At 44.6% G+C, this 16,477-nt stretch overlaps 3 protein-coding genes across 3 annotated transcripts in view; 2 read left to right on the forward strand and 1 right to left on the reverse strand.

Annotated features, from left to right (window-relative positions):
- The window catches only part of LOC126942481 (zinc finger protein 44), a 414,080-nt gene that overhangs the window by 341,116 nt on the left and 56,487 nt on the right, over nt 1-16,477 (forward strand). The gene's annotated exons all lie outside the window — the stretch shown is intronic.
- The window catches only part of ZNF823 (zinc finger protein 823), a 445,525-nt gene that overhangs the window by 154,596 nt on the left and 274,452 nt on the right, over nt 1-16,477 (forward strand). The window lies entirely within an intron of this gene.
- On the reverse strand, nt 9,465-14,918 carry LOC126942893 (zinc finger protein 433-like). The gene is given in 4 exon segments (XM_050771034.1): nt 9,465-11,217; nt 11,800-13,170; nt 14,517-14,577; nt 14,783-14,918. Coding segments are annotated over 4 exon segments (2,085 nt in total). The 3' UTR covers nt 9,465-10,700.

The following is a 16,477-nucleotide window of genomic DNA, read 5'->3' on the forward strand; positions in this document are numbered from 1 at the left end:
GGCTCTGCAGATTCTCAGAATCCACTCCTGGAGCTGCTCAGGAACACCCAAGGGAGCTCCATTTCCCTCCCTTTGCAGGCTCCAGGCTGGTCTTGGGCTCTCCTGCCCCTGCAGGTTATTCACCTGCTTCTTTCCCCCATTGATCACTTCCATGAGACCAACACCTACAATCCCACTGTGTGAATAAGACACCAGCAGAAACCCTGCTTTCCTCCTGTACGTACATATAAAGTGGGAGAGAAAAAAACTAAGATAATTTAACTGCATTAAAAGACTTCCAAATCGCGGTGGCAGCGGTGACTGAGGCACTAGCAGCCAGGGACACTAGAGATACCAGTGGGGCGGGACTGGGCTGGGAATGGGTTAGGGAAGGGGCTGCAGGGACAGATAGCTGCCTGGGCCCAGCAGCAGTGCAGCCGTACAGCCTAAGGCACCTGAGGAGCAGAGCTGGGGGCTTCTGGGACAGGACTGTGGGGAAGAAAAAAGAGGCAGGCTTGATGGAGCCTGGAGCTGTGGGAGCTGATGCAGACTTATGATAGCTGATACTATCATAAATAAGTCCCATTGAGATGTGAGAACTTGGATTCCTTGGCAATTTATGAAGAGGAAGACTGATGACAAAGAAGTCATTGATGAAGAGGAGGATGAGGATCATTGACATGCTTGTCCTACTATGCAAACAAAAGGGGAAAGAAAGCGCAACTACTTCTCCAACATGCGGTGAAAGGATGCGGGGGACTCTCATTGTCAGGTAATATACTGCTGCAGAACTCTTAGAGGTTGCAAAACCCTTCAATAAATACCTGGAAGGCCCATTGCCATGGCTCACATATGTAATCCCAGAAGTTTGGGAGGCCAAGGGGAGCGGATTGCTTGAAGCTGGGAGTTGGAGACAGCCTGACCAGAGAAAGGGGAGAGGATCATTTGAAGCTGGAGTTGGAGACCAGCCTGACCAGAGCAAGACCAACCTGGGCAAAAGAGCGAGACCCTGTCTCTATAAAAAAACAAAACAAACAAATAAACAAACAACAAACAAAAAGAAGGTCAGGCGCGGTGGCTCATGCCTGTAATCACAACACTTTGAGAGGCCGAGGCAGGCGGATCACCTGAGGTCGGGAGTTCCAGACCAGCCTGACAAACATGGAGAAACCCTATCTCTAATAAAATACAAAATTAGCCAGGCATGGTGGCACATGCCTGTAATGCCAGCTACTTGGGAGGCTGAGGGAGGAGAATCACTTGAATCTGGGAGGCGGAGGTTGCTGTGAGCCAAGTTCGTGCCATTTCACTCCAGCCTGGGCAACATTTCACTCCATCTCAAAAAAAAAAAAAAAAAAAAAAAAAAGACAGAGAGCGAAATTAGCCTGGTAAGGTGTCCTGTGCCTGTAGTCCCAAGCTACTCAAGAGGCTGCAGTGGGAGGATCACTTGAACCCAGTTGTCCAAGGCTGCAGACAGCTATGATCAGGCCACTGTACTCCAGCCTGGGCCACAAAATGAAACCAAGCTGGGCATGGCTCACGCCTGTAATCCCAGCACTTTGGAAGGCTGAGGTGGATGGATCACGAGGTCAGGAGATTGAGACCATCCTGGCTAACATGGTGAAACCCCGTCTCTACTAAAAATACAAAAAATTCGCCAGGTGTGGTGGTAGGCGCCTGTAGTCCCAGCTACTCGGGAAGCTGAGGTAGTAGAACTGCTTGAACCTGGGAAGTGGAGGTTGCAGTGAGCCGAGATTGCACCTGGGCAACAGAGCGAGACTCCGTCTCAAAAAAAAAAAAAAAAAAAAAAAAAAAAAAAAAAAAAAGGCCAGGAGCCGTGGCTCATGCCGGTAATCCCAGCACTTTGGGAGGCCGAGGCAGATGAATCACCTGAGGTCAGGAGTTCAAGACTAGCCTGGCCAACATGGTGAAACCCCATCTCTACTAAAAATACAAAACATTAGCTGGACATGGTGGTGTGTATCTGTAATCCCAGCTACTCAGAAGGCTGAGGCAGAAGAATCACTTGAACCCAGGAGGCAGAGGTTACAGTGAGCTGAGATCGCACCATTGTACTCCAAGCTGGACAACAGAGTGAAACTCCACCTCAAAGAAAAGAAAAGAAAATAAATGAAACCATCCTACCTGGGGATTCCCCTGACCACTTGGATCATCAAATTGTGGGACACAGAGTGTGATGGTATTCCCTTATGGACTAGATCATTTTAGCCATAAGAGATGCTTGGCCTACTGAAGATGTACCAGAAGAGATGACTTCCTGGCAGTCAATGGAAGAGGCCCTGATAAATTTCATCAAATTAATCAATGATGGAGGGAAGGAGAAAATCAAAACAAACAAAGTGTGCTGCACATTCAGAATTAATGAGTAGGTCAGCTTGCTCTCTGATCTCTCCTCAAAGTCTTTTGTTTTTTATTTTTTTTATTTTTTACTTTTTATTTTTTTATTTTTTATTTATTTATTTTTTTTGAGACGGAGTCTCGCTCTGCCGCCCAGGTTGGAGTACAGTGGCCGGATCTCAGCTCACTGCAAGCTCTGCCTCCCAGGTTTACGCCATTCTCCTGCCTCAGTCTCCCGAGTAGCTGGGACTACAGGCGCCCGCCACCTCGCCCGGCTAGTTTTTTGTATTTTTAGTAGAGACGGGGTTTCACCGTGTTAACCAGGATGGTCTCGATCTCCTGACCTCGTGATTCGCCCGTCTCGGCCTCCCAAAGTGCTGGGATTACAGGCTTGAGCCACCGCACCCGGCCTTGTTTTTTATTTTTAATTTATTTATTTATTTATTTATTTATTTATTTATTTATTTATTTTGAGACAGAGTCTCGCTCTGCCGCCCAGGCTGGAGTGCAGTGGCGTGATCTTGGCTCACTGCAAGCTCCGCCTCCCGGGTTCACGCCATACTCCTGCCTCAGCCTCCCGAGTAGCTGGGACTACAGGCGCCCGCCACCTCGCCCGGCTAGTTTTTTTTTTTGTATTTTTTAGTAGAGACGGGGTTTCACTGTGTCAGCGAGGATGGTCTCGATCTCCTGACCTCGTGATCCGCCCGTCTCGGCCTCCCAAAGTGCTGGGATTACAGGCTTGAGCCACCGCGCCCGGCCTGTTTTTTATTTTTTAAAATGGAGATGGGGTCTCAGTATGTTACCCAGAATAGTCTCAAACTCCTGGGATCAAGCAATTCACTCGTCTCAGACTCCCAAAGTGCTGGGATTACAGGTGTGAGCCACCATGCCTACCCCATTCATAGTTGTTTGATGCCTAGTGTCCTAGAATCCTGTAAACCCTAGATGATAATTCTCCTTAACCGCTCTATAGATAAAAACTTGAACATTAAAAAATGTTAATTTTTCCCTTTGAGATATTATTTCAGGTCCCGCATAACAGTGAAACTACTGACTTCAGTTGCTCTGAAGGACCCCAGTAGTAGCTGACTCACCAAAGGAGGTAGTTTTCACATCCTGATGATTTAATCCCCTGTACCTCAAACAATCAATAACCCCAATTTTTCAGCCTCTTGCATGCCACAGTCCCCTTAAAAATCCCAGCCTAGGGTGGGTCCAAGTGCAGTGATGCTTACAACTAATTGATCACAACCAGTTACAGATGTCTTTGTTTCTTCTCCAATCCCACTGCTTCAACTGACTAGCCCAATAAACAAAAAATCCAGCCCAGAACTTTTTGGGGAGTTGGATTTGAGGGCCCTTCCCATCTGCTTGCTGGGTCACCCCGTGATCATTAAACTCTTTCTGTGCTGCAAATCTTGCTGTCTCCGTGTATTGGTCTGTTACTGCACAGTGTGCATATGAACCTGGTGATTCTGTAACACTGGGGCTTCTTGGAGGTTGAGGAAGGAGGCAAGCCATTGGCATTCCATGGGACCAGTAAAGCAGTTTGTACTGCCCAGATAAAAAAAGTGCTTCAGGGTGCATCAGAGGAATGGCATGGCCCTTTGCTATCTTTCTCGAGTCCTACAGTGGGACAAGATGTATATGATGTGGGAGAAGCACTGCAGATTTGGAGAAATTTAGAAACCCAGGAACAGGGTAAACTTGGTAATCCAAAAAGGGCTAACAAAGGGAAAAAAAGAAAAATCAACAGAAAGAAAAGAGGAGCTAGCGAAAGGGACCAATAGGAGTCACCCATGAGCAAATGTGGCATAATTTGTTGGGGGCAGAAACACCCTGAAAAGAAATAGACAAACAACCTAAGACTTTATTAGTGCCCTTATGGTGGAAACTACAGCCTAAACTGCAGTTTCATCCCTTCCCTTCTGCCCCTATGGAAGAAGAGGAAGATGACTCAATCTTTCATTTTATTGTCCCACTCTACCAGGGGTGGATTCCACCATGGCTCAGAGATTAGGACTGGGGCAAGGTCAACTCCATGTTCAAGCAGTAGGGGGAAACCAGAGGTCCCATATCAAGTTCACCATTTCCTGTTGCCCCCCAAATAAAGAGAAGACTATTACCTTAGTAATAGTCTGTAATCCTATTACAGGGTGGAATGTACTTTCATCTCTGGAAACCCAGAAACAAATCCTGGTCAGTGGGCTGCCATTGATGGTTATGGAGGACAAACGACCCAGATAAAAAGGACTTTAATACATCTAGGTATTGGGGAAGCTCCCCAACCCATATATGGCATTTATTATCCCTATTTTAGAAAACATTTTAGGTATGGATATTCTGTTAGGAAAGACTTTGCAAACTTGAGTGGGAGAATTCAGCCTGAAGGTGCTGTAGTAAAGGCTGTTCTCAGGGTAGAGGCAAAATGGGAACCTGAATAGATTTCTGCTCCTAGGCAGGTTGTCAAATTTAAAGAGCACAAATTATTAGGCTGGGCTCGGTGACTCACACCTGTAATCCCAGCACTTTGGGATGCTGAGGCGCGTGGATCACCTGAAGTCAGGAGTTCAAGACCAGCCTGGCCAACATGGCAAAACCCCATCTCTACTAAAAATACAAAAATTAGCTGGGCGTGGTGGTGCATGTCTATAGTCCCAGGTACTCAGGAGGCTGATAGCTTGAACCCAGGAGGCGGAGATTGCAATGAGCCGAGATCACGCCACTGCACTCTAGTCTGGGCGACAGAGCAAGACTCCATCTCAAAAATAAGTAAATAAATAGTAAAAATTATTTTGGGCAGGGGGGGCTGTGGAGGACATGATGAAATAAGTGCAACTAGGCTGGGCGTGGTAGCTCATGCCTGTAATCCCAGCACTTTGGGAGGCTGAGGTGGGTGGATCACAAGGTCAGGAGATCAAAACCATCCTGGCTAACACGGCGAAACCCTGTCTCTACTAAAAATACAAAAAAAATTAGTTGGGCATGGTGGCGGGCACCTGTAGTCCCAGCTACTCGGGAGGCTGAGGCAGGAGAATGGCGTGAACACGGGAGGCGGAGCTTGCAGTGAGCCGAGATTGCATCAGTGCACTCCAGCCTGAGCGACACAGCAAGACTCTGTCTCAAAAAAAAAAAAAAAAAGAAAAAGAAATAACTGCAATTATTGAGGAACTGGTAAGTGGAACACATTATCCACCCAGCTCAAGCTCATTTAACAGTCTCTCTGGCCTGAACACAAACCAAACAGTACCTGGTGGATGACTGTTGATTATCAGGAATTGACCAAGGTAACCCCATCCATACATCCTGTAGTTCCCATTACTCAGGTAGCTGATCACATAGTGTCCGTGCTGGGGATGCATCACAGTGTTAGATTTAGCTGATGTTTTTTTCAGCATTCCTCTCTTTAATCACAAGACCAATTTGCTTTTACCCTGCCAGGCCGCTATTGGAATAAAAGGGTTCATGTTCAGCTCTCCACTTATTGGTCCTCCAAAATAAAGAGAAGACTGTCACATTAGTAGATGCTACAGTGGAATGTGTTTTAATCCATGGAAATCCAGAAAGACGCCCTGGTGAGTGGGCTGCCATTCAAGGGTTGCTCCAGGGTTATCTCCAAAGTCCTACAATTTGTCACAGAATGTTGGCTAGAGGCTTGTCTTCGTTCCCATTCCTGTCATCTTTCATGGTTTAAATATATATATTTTTTAAAATTTTTATTTCATTATTTATTATTTTATCTATCTAATTTAATTTGACAGGGTCTTGCTGTGTCACTCAGGCTGGAGTGCAGTGATGCAATCATACCTCACTACAGCATTGAACGCCTGGGCTGAAGTGATTCTCACGTATCAGCCTCTTGTTGCTGGGACTACAGGCGTGAGCCATCTGACCTGGTCCTGGTTTCATTATATTGATGATATCATGTTAACCTCTGAAGACTGTAATGTGTTACAGGAAAGTCTTATACCATTGTGCGCTCATCTACAGGAATGGGGATGGGCAATCAATCCTCAGGAAATCCAGGGACCACAGCCCGCAGTGAAATTTTTAGGAGTGATATAGTCAGGTAAGACACATTGATTATCAGGCATAGTAATTGACAAAGTCCAACACTTTGCTAAAAATATCATTCAATTTACAAAATCTCATTTAGCTTATTATTTAAGCATAGATACCCATAACAAAGAGAGTGATGGCTATGCAAAATTATACTGGGATAAAGGAATAATAAACTGTCCTTAGGAAACCAAGTAATGTAGTCACATGATGTTTGATGCAGTTACATATAACAGGGCTTTTATAAAGAGCTTGTGCTTGCCTAACAATAGAGTATCACACAGAAGCCATAATTCCATCTTATTTACCAGTTACTTGTTCATGAGTGATATACTTCTCTTTCCATATAAACCTGAGTTGCTTGTTAGAGTGGTTGTCAAAAATTAAATTTAACCTTTTTTTTTTTTTTTTTAGACGGAGTCTTGCTGTGTCTCCCAGGCTAGAGTGCACTGGCACGATCTCAGCTCACTGCAACCTCTGCTTTCCAGGTTCAAGAGATTCTCCTGCCTCAGCCTCCCAAGTCGCTGGGATCACAGGCGCCCACCACCACGCCTGGCTAATTTTGTATCTTTAGTAGAGACAGGGTTTCACCATATTGGCCAGGCTGGTCTCGAACTCCTGACCTTGTGATCCTCCCGCTTTGGCCTTTTAGATCATTTGCCCATTGGATATGTCCTACCACGGTCAAAGTAATACAAGAAAGGTATATACAAAGACCAGGTGTGGTGGCTCACGCCAGTAATCCCAACACTTCATGAAACCCAGATGGTGGATCACTTGAGGTCAGGAGTTCGAGACCAGCCTGGCCAACATGGTGAAACTCCATCTCTACTAAAAATACAAAAATTAGCCAGGCGTGGTGTTGGCCACCTGTATCCCAGCTACTTTGGAGGCTGAGGCAGGAGAATCACATGAACCTGGGAGGTGGAGGCTGCAGTGAACCGAGATCTCACCACTGCACTACAGCCTGGGCGAGAGAGCCAGACTCCGTCTCAAAAAAAAGAAAAAAATACATTAAAAATCCCTTTCAACACCACAATAAAAGTTAAATTTGGCTGTTTGAAGTGGCTCAAGCCTATAATCGTAGCACTGTGAGGCTGAGGGAGAATTGTGTGAGGCTAAAAGTTGAAGAACAGCCTGGAACCACAGTCAGATCACATCTCCACAGAAAAATTTTAAAAGTTGGCAGGACATGGTGGCTCACACCTATAATCCCAGTACTTTGGGAGGCTGATATGGTTGGATCACTTGAGGCCAGGAGTTTGAGACCATCCTGGCCAACATGGTGAAACCTCATCTCTACTAAAAATACAAAAATGAGCCAGGCATGGTGACAGGTTCCTGTAATCCCAGATACTTGGGAGGCTGAGGCAGGAGAATCGCTTGAACCTAGGAGGTGGAGACTGTAGACTCCATCTTAAAAAAAAAAAGAAAAGTTACCTGGGCATGGTGGTGTATGCTTGTAGTCCTACATATGCTAGAGGTTGAGGCGAGAGAATCACTTGAGTCCAAGAGTTAAGGATGCTGTGAGCTATGATCCCACCATTATACCCTGGCCTGAACAACAACCGTGTCTGGCCCAAAATCAGTAAATGTTTCCAAATAAAACATTGTGATACTGCAAAAAAAACTGGATGACAGGCTGGGCACGGTGGCTCATGCCAGTAATCCCAGTACTTTGGGAGGCTGAGACAGGTGGACTACCTGAGGTTGGGAGTTTGAGACCAGCCTGCCCAACATGGTAAAACCCCGTCTCTACTAAAAATACAAAATTAGCCAGGTGTGGTGGTGCAGGCCTATAATCCCAGCTACTCGGGAGGCTGAGGCAAGAGAATCACTTGAACCTGGGAAGTGGAGGTTGCAGTGAGCCAAGATCGTGTCATTGCACTCCAGCCTGGGCAACAAAAGCGAGACTCCGTCTCAAAAAAACAAAACGAAACAAAAACTGGATGATGAACTGCTGGGTCACGTTTTTCTGAGGAAAATTTAAAGTTCATTTATCTTAAAGGATTTTTCCTGTTTTGTTATTTGACCTTGCTTCATGAAAAAGCACTTTGGGAGGCTGAGGCGGGTGGATTACCTGAGGTCAGGAGTCCGAAACCAGCCTGACCAACACGGTGAAACCCTGTCCTTACTGAAAATATAAAAATTAGCCCGGTGTGGTGGCGAGTGCCTGTAATCCCAGCTACTCAGGAGTTAAAAAAAAAAAAAAAAGATAAGGCAAAAATGGCTGTAGAAGTCCAGGAGCTGCCTCCTCTCACCACAAGGCCAAGTTTTTTGTTTGTTTGTTTTTTGGAACGGTGTTTCACTCTTGTTGCCCAGTCTGGAGTGCAATGGCGTGACCTCGGTTCACTGCAACCTCCACTTCCTGGGTTCAAGTGATTCTTCTGCCTCAGCCCCCCAAGTAGCTGGGATTACAGGCATGTGCCACTATACCCAGCTAATTTTTGCATTTTTAGTAGAGACGTTTTTCCATGTTGGTCAGGCTGGTCTCGAACTCCCGAACTCAGGCGATTTGCCCACCTCAGCCTTCCAAAGTGCTGGGATTATAGGCATGAGCCACCGCACCTGGCCACAAGGCCAAGTCTTATGCCACTGGAAAGACACATGTCATACACCTGCAGTGTGAGACAATGCTCTTCAGTGACCATGATGGATCAAGACAAAACAAGGGCACTCTGTAACCATGTCTCAGAATAGTATAGAAGAAAACATATTTCAAATTATCAAACTGAGCAAATTTTTTTCAGTAATGTGACTCATTTGTAATTCTCATATATCTCACTGTCATGTATGGCTTTTGGTCATATTTATTACGATATTACACCCTCTTTGACAACAAGTATGGTACTGGTGGTCTTTGGCAAGATGTCACTGAGAACATTATGAGTTAACTTTTGGTACAATGAGTGAATGAAAAGTTAGAATGAAAAGAGGCCAGGCAAGGTGGCTCACACCTGTAATCCCAGCACTTTGGGAGGCTGAGGCAGGCGGATCACAAGGTCAAGAATTTGAGACCATCCTGGCTAACACAGTGAAACCCCGTCTCTACTAAAAAAAATACAAAAAAATTAGCTGGGCTGGGCGCGGTGGCTCACGCCTGTAATCCCAGCACTTTGGGAGGCTGAGGTGGGCGGATCACGAGGTCAGGAGATTGAGACCAAGGTGAAACCCCGTCTCTACTAAAAATACAAACAATTAGCCGGGTGCGGTGGTGGGCGCCTGTAGTCCCAGCTACTCGGGAGGCTGAGGCAGGAGAATGGCGTGAACACGGGAGGCGGAGCTTGCAGTGAGCTGAGATGGCGCCACTGCACTCCAGCCTGGGCGACAGAGCGAGACTCCGTCTCAAAAAAAAAAAAAAAATTAGCTGGGTGTGGTGGTGGGAGCCTGTAGTCCCAGCTACTCAGGAGGCTGAGGCAGGAGAATGGCGTGAACCCAGGAGGCAGAGCTTGCCGTGAACAAAGATCGAACCACTGCACTGCAGCCTGGGCGACAGAGCAAGACTCCATCTCAAAAAAAAAAAAAAAAGAAATGAATAGGGAGAGAGGCCCATCTGTAGGGTTGAAATCCATGTGGATTTCATCGCCACTCAGATCAGAAAATGCTTTCCCACATGGCTTACAGTCATATGGTTTTCCTCTAGTGTAAGTCCTTTTGTGAATTATACCCTCTTTGATGACAGGTATGCTACTGAGGGTTTTTGGCACAAAGTCACTCTGAAAAACCTGAGATAACTTTTAGTATTATGAACGAACAAAAAATCAGGATCAAATGTTCTAAGTATATAAGCATGAAAATTAAAATTTACATGAGGAAAAAGATGTCTGGGATTTTGTCCACTTGGTAATATTGACTCACAATGTTCGAAAAGTAATGTGGTAACATAAACTTGATCTAATGCATGATGGCACTGAGACATTTTATTATGGCTTCTCAATTAACTAAATAGAGAATAACAGCTGGGTGCAGTGGCTCATGCCTGAAATCCCAGCACTCTGGGAGGCTGAGACAGGTGGATCACTTCAGGTCAGGAGTTCAAGACCAGTGTGGTCAATAGGGTGAGACCTCGTCTCTACTAAAAATATAAAAATTAGCCAAGCATGGCGGTGCACACCTGTAATCCCAGGCATCTTTTTCCTTAGGAGGCTGAGGCAGGAGAATTGCCTGAACCCAGAGGTGAAGCTTGCAGTGAGCCAAGATCACACCACTGCACTCCAGCCTGGGCAACACAGCAAGACTCCATCTCAAACAACAACAACAAATAGAGAATAACATGTTAGTAGGCAGTTGCTATAAACATTTGTTTACATTGTCTGTATTTGAAGGTTCTTAGCAGATCTGAAGGCTTTCCCATATTGCTTATATTCATAGGGTTTCTCTCCAGTGTGAGTCCTTTCAAGTACTCGAAGTTGTGAGGCAGATCTGTAGACTTTCCCACATTGCTTACACTCATAGGGTTTCTCTCCAGTATGAATCTTTCTATGCATTTGAAGTTGAGTGGCAGATCTGAAGGCTTTACCACACTGCTTACATTCGTAAGGTTTCTCTCCAGTGTGAGTCCTTTCATGATATCGAAGGCTACTGGAAGAAATGAAGGCTTTCCCACATTGCTTACATTCATAGGGTTTCTCTCCAGTGTGGGTCTTTTCATGATACTGAAATGCAGTAGAAGACATGAAGGCTTTCCCACATTGCTTACACTCATACTGTTTCTCTCCAGTGTGAGTCCTTTCGTGGTACCGAACGGAACTGAAAGAAATAAAGGCTTTTCCACATTGCTTACACTCATAGGGTTTCTCTCCAGTGTGAGTCCTTTCATGTCTACGAATGGCAGTGGAAGAAATGAAGGCTTTACCACACTGCTTACACTCATAGGGTTTCTCTCCAGTATGAATCCTTTTATGACACTGAAAGGAACCAGAAGAAGTGAAGGCTTTGCCACATTGCTTGCATTCATAGGGTTTCACTCCAGTGTGAGCCCTTTTATGTCTACAAAAGGAACCAGGCAAACCGAATGCTTTCCCACAATCCTTACATTCATATGGCTTCTCTCCAGTGTGCACCCTTTTGTGTATATGCAAAGAAGAAAAATAATTGAATGCTTTCCCACATTCCTTACATTCATAGGGTTTCTCTCCAGTGTGTGTCCTTTAATGTACTCGAAGGATCTTGGCAGATGTGAATGCTTTGTCACACTCTTTACATTCATAGGCATTTTGTCCTCTATACATCGTTGCATGTATTTGAAAGGAAGAGAAATTGTTGAATGCTTTTCCACATTCCTTATAGGGTTTCTCTCCAGTGTGTGTCTTTTCATGAATTTGAAGGTTTCTGACAGATCCAAAGGTTTTTTCACATTGTTTAGATTCATACAGTTGCTTTCCAGTGTGAGTCCTTTCATGCATTTGAAGGTGTGAGGCAGATCTGAAGGCTTTCCCACATTGCTAACACTCATAGGGTTTCTCTCCAGTGTGAGTCCTTTCATGATATCGGAAGGAAGTGGAAAAAATGAAGGCTTTACCACACTGCTTACATTCATAGGGTTTCTCTTGAGTGTGAGTCCTTTTATGCATTTGAAGGTGTGAGGCAGATCTGAAGGCTTTCCCACATTGCTTACAAGCATAGGGTTTCTCTCCAGTGTGAGTCCTTTCATGATATCGAAAGGAAGTGGAAGAAATGAAGGCTTTTCCACACTGCTTGCATTCATAGGGTTTCTCTCCAGTGTGAGTCCTTTCGTGATAGTGAAAGGAACTGGAACGATTAAAGGATTTACCACAGTGCGCTCATTCATAAGGTTTCTCTCCAGTGTGAGTTCTTTCATGTCTTAGAAATGAACTGGGAGAATCAAAGTCTTTTCCACATGTCTTACATTTATAAGGTCTCATTCTAGTGTGCATTTTCATGTGTCTTTGAAAGTTAAGATAAGATAATGCTTTCCCACACTGTTTACATTCATAGGGCTTTTTCCCAGAGTGGGTCACTTCATGTCTACAAAGATAACTGGGACACTTGAATGCTTTCCCACATTTGGTACATTCATAAGGCTTTTCCTCACTGTGAGTTCTTTCATGTATTTGAAAGGAATGGAACCATCTGAAGGCTTTTCCACATTGTTTGCATTCATATGGCTTCTCTCCAGTGTGAATTCTTTTATGTTCATAAAAGGAATTGGGACTACCAAACGCTTTCCCACATTCCTTACATTCATAAGGCTTCTCTCCAGTGTGAGTTCTTTCATGTATTTGAAGGGAATTTGAATAACTAAAGGCTTTACCACATTGTTTACATTCATATGGTTTCTCTCCAGTGTGAACTCGTTCATGTATAAGACATACTCTGAGACAAGGGCAGGCTTTCCCACAAAACTTACACTTATAAGGTCCATCTCCATTGTGCATTATCATGTGTCTTCGAATGCTTGAACGGGATATGAAGGTTTTTCCACATTCTTTACAATCATAGAGTTTTTCTCCAGTGTGAGCCTTTTCTTCCGTTTGAAAGGAGGGGTGACATCTGAAGGCTTTCTTACGTTGTTGACACTTATATGGCTTCTGTCCATATTCCTGATACTCAGATGGCTTGTGTGCAGCGTCAGCTCTAATGTGCCAATTAAGGGAAGAATGACCCAGGAAGACTTCTCCACACACACTGCTTTCACATGATTTTACTCCAGGAGAAGTTTTTTTGTTCAGTGTGTCATCTGGAATCTGGCTAAAAATTTCTCCACAATGATTTTCTTCTGTATTTTCATCGACTCTCTCTCCCAGAAGACTTCTGTGAAAAATGAGAAGCACATTATTGAGGGTTTGTTTGTAAGTGATTTTATGTTTATTAACAAGGATTGCACTTGCATTTTCAACATTATCCAGGAAAGTGTAGGCTTTCTACCCTGTCTAAATTGTTGGAAGTTGACTGGACCATATGGCTACAAGATGGTCTATCTATACCTATTATTTTTTAAAAATCATATGTTTAAAAAAGAAAAACACTATATGATAATTGGTTTTGTTTTTTTTTTTTTTTTGAGATGAAGTCTCGCTCTGTCACCCAGGCTGGAGTGCAGCGGTGTGATCTCAGCTCACTGCAAACTCTACCTCCTGCGTTCATGCCATTCTCCTGCCTCAGCCTCCCGAGTAGCTGGGACTACAGGTGCCCGCCACCACCCCTGGATAATTTTTTTTGTATTTTTTTTTTTTTGAGACAGAGTCTCGCTCTGTCGCCCAGGCTGGAGTGCAGTGGCCAGATCTCAGCTCACTGCAAGCTCCCCCTCCCGGGTTTACGCCATTCTCCTGCCTCAGCCTCCCGAGTAGCTGGGACTACAGGCGCCCGCCACCTCGCCCGGCTAGTTTTTTGTATTTTTTAGTAGAGACGGGGTTTCACTGTGTTAGCCAGGATGGTCTCAATCTCCTGACCTCGTGATCCGCCCATCTTGGCCTCCCAAAGTGCTGGGATTACAGGCTTGAGCCACGGCGCCCAGCCTGTTTTTTGTATTTTTTTAGTAGAGACGGGGTTTCACCGTGTTAGCCAGGATGGTCTCGATCTCCCCACCTTGTGAGTCGCCCACCTCGGCCTCCCAAAGTGCTGGGATTACAGGCATGAGCCATCGCACCCAGTCGAAAATTCTTAATAATATTTACATGTTTACTGTTTTACAAATACTAAACTTCTGTATCATTTTCTTGAGTCAGGGTCACCATATAGCCCAGGTTGGAGGGCAGTGGCAGTGGCATTGGCATCATCATGGTTCACAGCACCCTTGAACTCCTGGACTCAAGTGATCTTCCTGCCTCAGCCTCCTACGTGGCTAGGACTACAGGTGTATGCCACATGTATTGCTAGTTCTTTGTTTGAAATGAAGTCTCGCTATTTTGCTCAGGATCTTCTCAAACTCCAGGCCTCAAGCAATCCTCCCACCTCCAACTCCCAAACAGTTGAAATTACAGGTGTGAGCCACTGTGCCCAGCCTATGTCACATTTAAATATAAGTTTTTAGAGTGAATATTTTAAGAATAAATACATTTAATGCTAGGCATATTTTCTTTATTTGCTTCTTCTTAACATATTCTTGCATTCTAAGATTTTCTAGAGAGACATTGCTTTGTCTTGTGAGTTTAAATCACCTTAGATTATTCCTGGGATTTTTGTACTGATCTTCAATGTTCTCGTCTTTCCATTTTTCTCCTAGAATACAGAATCAGAAAAATAGTGCTGAATTAAAATAAAATTATGAAAAAATGACTATAGATTCTATGTTCACGGGACATTAGAGCCATACCTCATTTATCCATCAAAGTATTGCCTGTCCATATTCCAAATCAAGGAACAGCATTAATGAGCTAGAAACACTTGTCTCATCCATTGGGGAACATAATACTGTCATTCTTACCTATAGAGGCCAGGTTCCTCAAGGTTTCCTGCATCACTTCTCTGTAGAGATTCTTCTGGGAAGGATCCAGCAAAGACCATTCCTCCTGGGTGAAGTTCACAGCCACATCCTCGAAAGCCACCGAGTCCTGAAACATCCCACACGTATAGAGGAGGATGGGTGAGACTGACAGCACTGGGGGTCTATACCCTCTTCCTAAGACATTTCCATGGTGCTATGGACTCCAAACATTTATTCCATTTCTTGCTCATCTGACCCATTACTCTCTGTCTACACTTACTTTCTTCTATAAATCACTTCTGATGCTGGAACAGAATTAAGCAATAAACCAACAGCAGAATAGAAAAACGTGTCTTTTCATGGAATCCAGGGAGAAAGGTGCACTGCCTGGGCTGCTCTTAATGTCTGTTTGTAGCATGGGTTTACAGCACCTGTCATAATACAGTCCTCTAAATTCACATGCAAAAAAATGTTAACATTAGCAGTCCTGAGGCTATATATCCTTCAAAATGCCTGTTCACAAAGTTTAACCATTGATGATTACCTGGAAGGGGGATTTTATTTTGATTGAAGCGCAGACAACAAAAGCAAAAAAACTGGATTTTGCAAGGGGTTCAACCAACCCAACTGATAAGAGAGTCAGAACTATCTAAATAAAAAACTCATGAATAGAAATTTTGTGGAAAACAGTACCGTGGTAGGAAAACTTACATTGTAATTGATGAAATGCTGAAGGCTGAAAGGAGACAAGGTTCAGGGATAAAACTCCAGCGCACCAGCCAGGCGCGGTGGCTCAAGCCTGTAATCCCAGCACTTTGGGAGGCCGAGACGGGCGAATCACGAGGTCAGGAGATCGAGACCATCCTGGCTAACATGGAGAAACCCCGTCTCTACTAAAAAATACAAAAAACTAGCCGGGCGTGGTGGCATGCACCTGTAATCCCAGCTACTCGTGAGGCTGGGGCTGGAGAATTGCTTGAAGCCAGGAGGCGAGGTTGCAGTGAGGGTAGATGGTGCCATTGCACTCCAGCCTGGGCAACAACAGCGAGACTTTGTCTCAAAAAAAGAAAAAAGAAAAAAGAAAAATCAAACATCTCAAATATAAACTTTGGAAAAAATGTTGAGAAATTGGAACCTCTGTGCTCTGACCAAAGGATTGCAAAATGGCTCAACCTCTATGGAAAACAGTATGGTGATGCCTGAAAAACTAGTAAAAAAAATATTTTCTTCCAGCAACCCATTTCTAGGTTTATTTATATTCAATTCATATAAATTGAAAGTTGGATCTTTGAAGAGATATTTGAAAACCACTGTTCACAATAGCCAAGAGACGGATCAATTCAAATGCCCACTGATGGCTACATGGATAAAGAAAATGTGGTATGCATATACTTACAGTGGGATAGTATTTAGTCTTACAAAATAACATTCTGGGGCCGGGCGCGGAGGCTTACGCCTGTAATCTCAGCACTTTGGGAGGCCGAGGCAGGCGGATCACCTGAGGTCAGGAGTTCAAGACCAGCCTGGCCAACATGGTGAAACCCGTCTCTACTAAAAATACAAAAACATTAGCCGGGTGTGGTGGCGAGCGCCTGTAATCCCAGCTACTCGGGAGGCTGAGGAAGGAGAATCGCTTGTACCCGGGAAGCAGAGGTTGCAGTGAGCCGAGATAGTGCCATTGTACTCCAGCCTGGG

Source organism: Macaca thibetana, chromosome 19 (genome assembly GCF_024542745.1).
Source record: "Macaca thibetana thibetana isolate TM-01 chromosome 19, ASM2454274v1, whole genome shotgun sequence".
NCBI lineage: Eukaryota > Metazoa > Chordata > Mammalia > Primates > Cercopithecidae > Macaca > Macaca thibetana.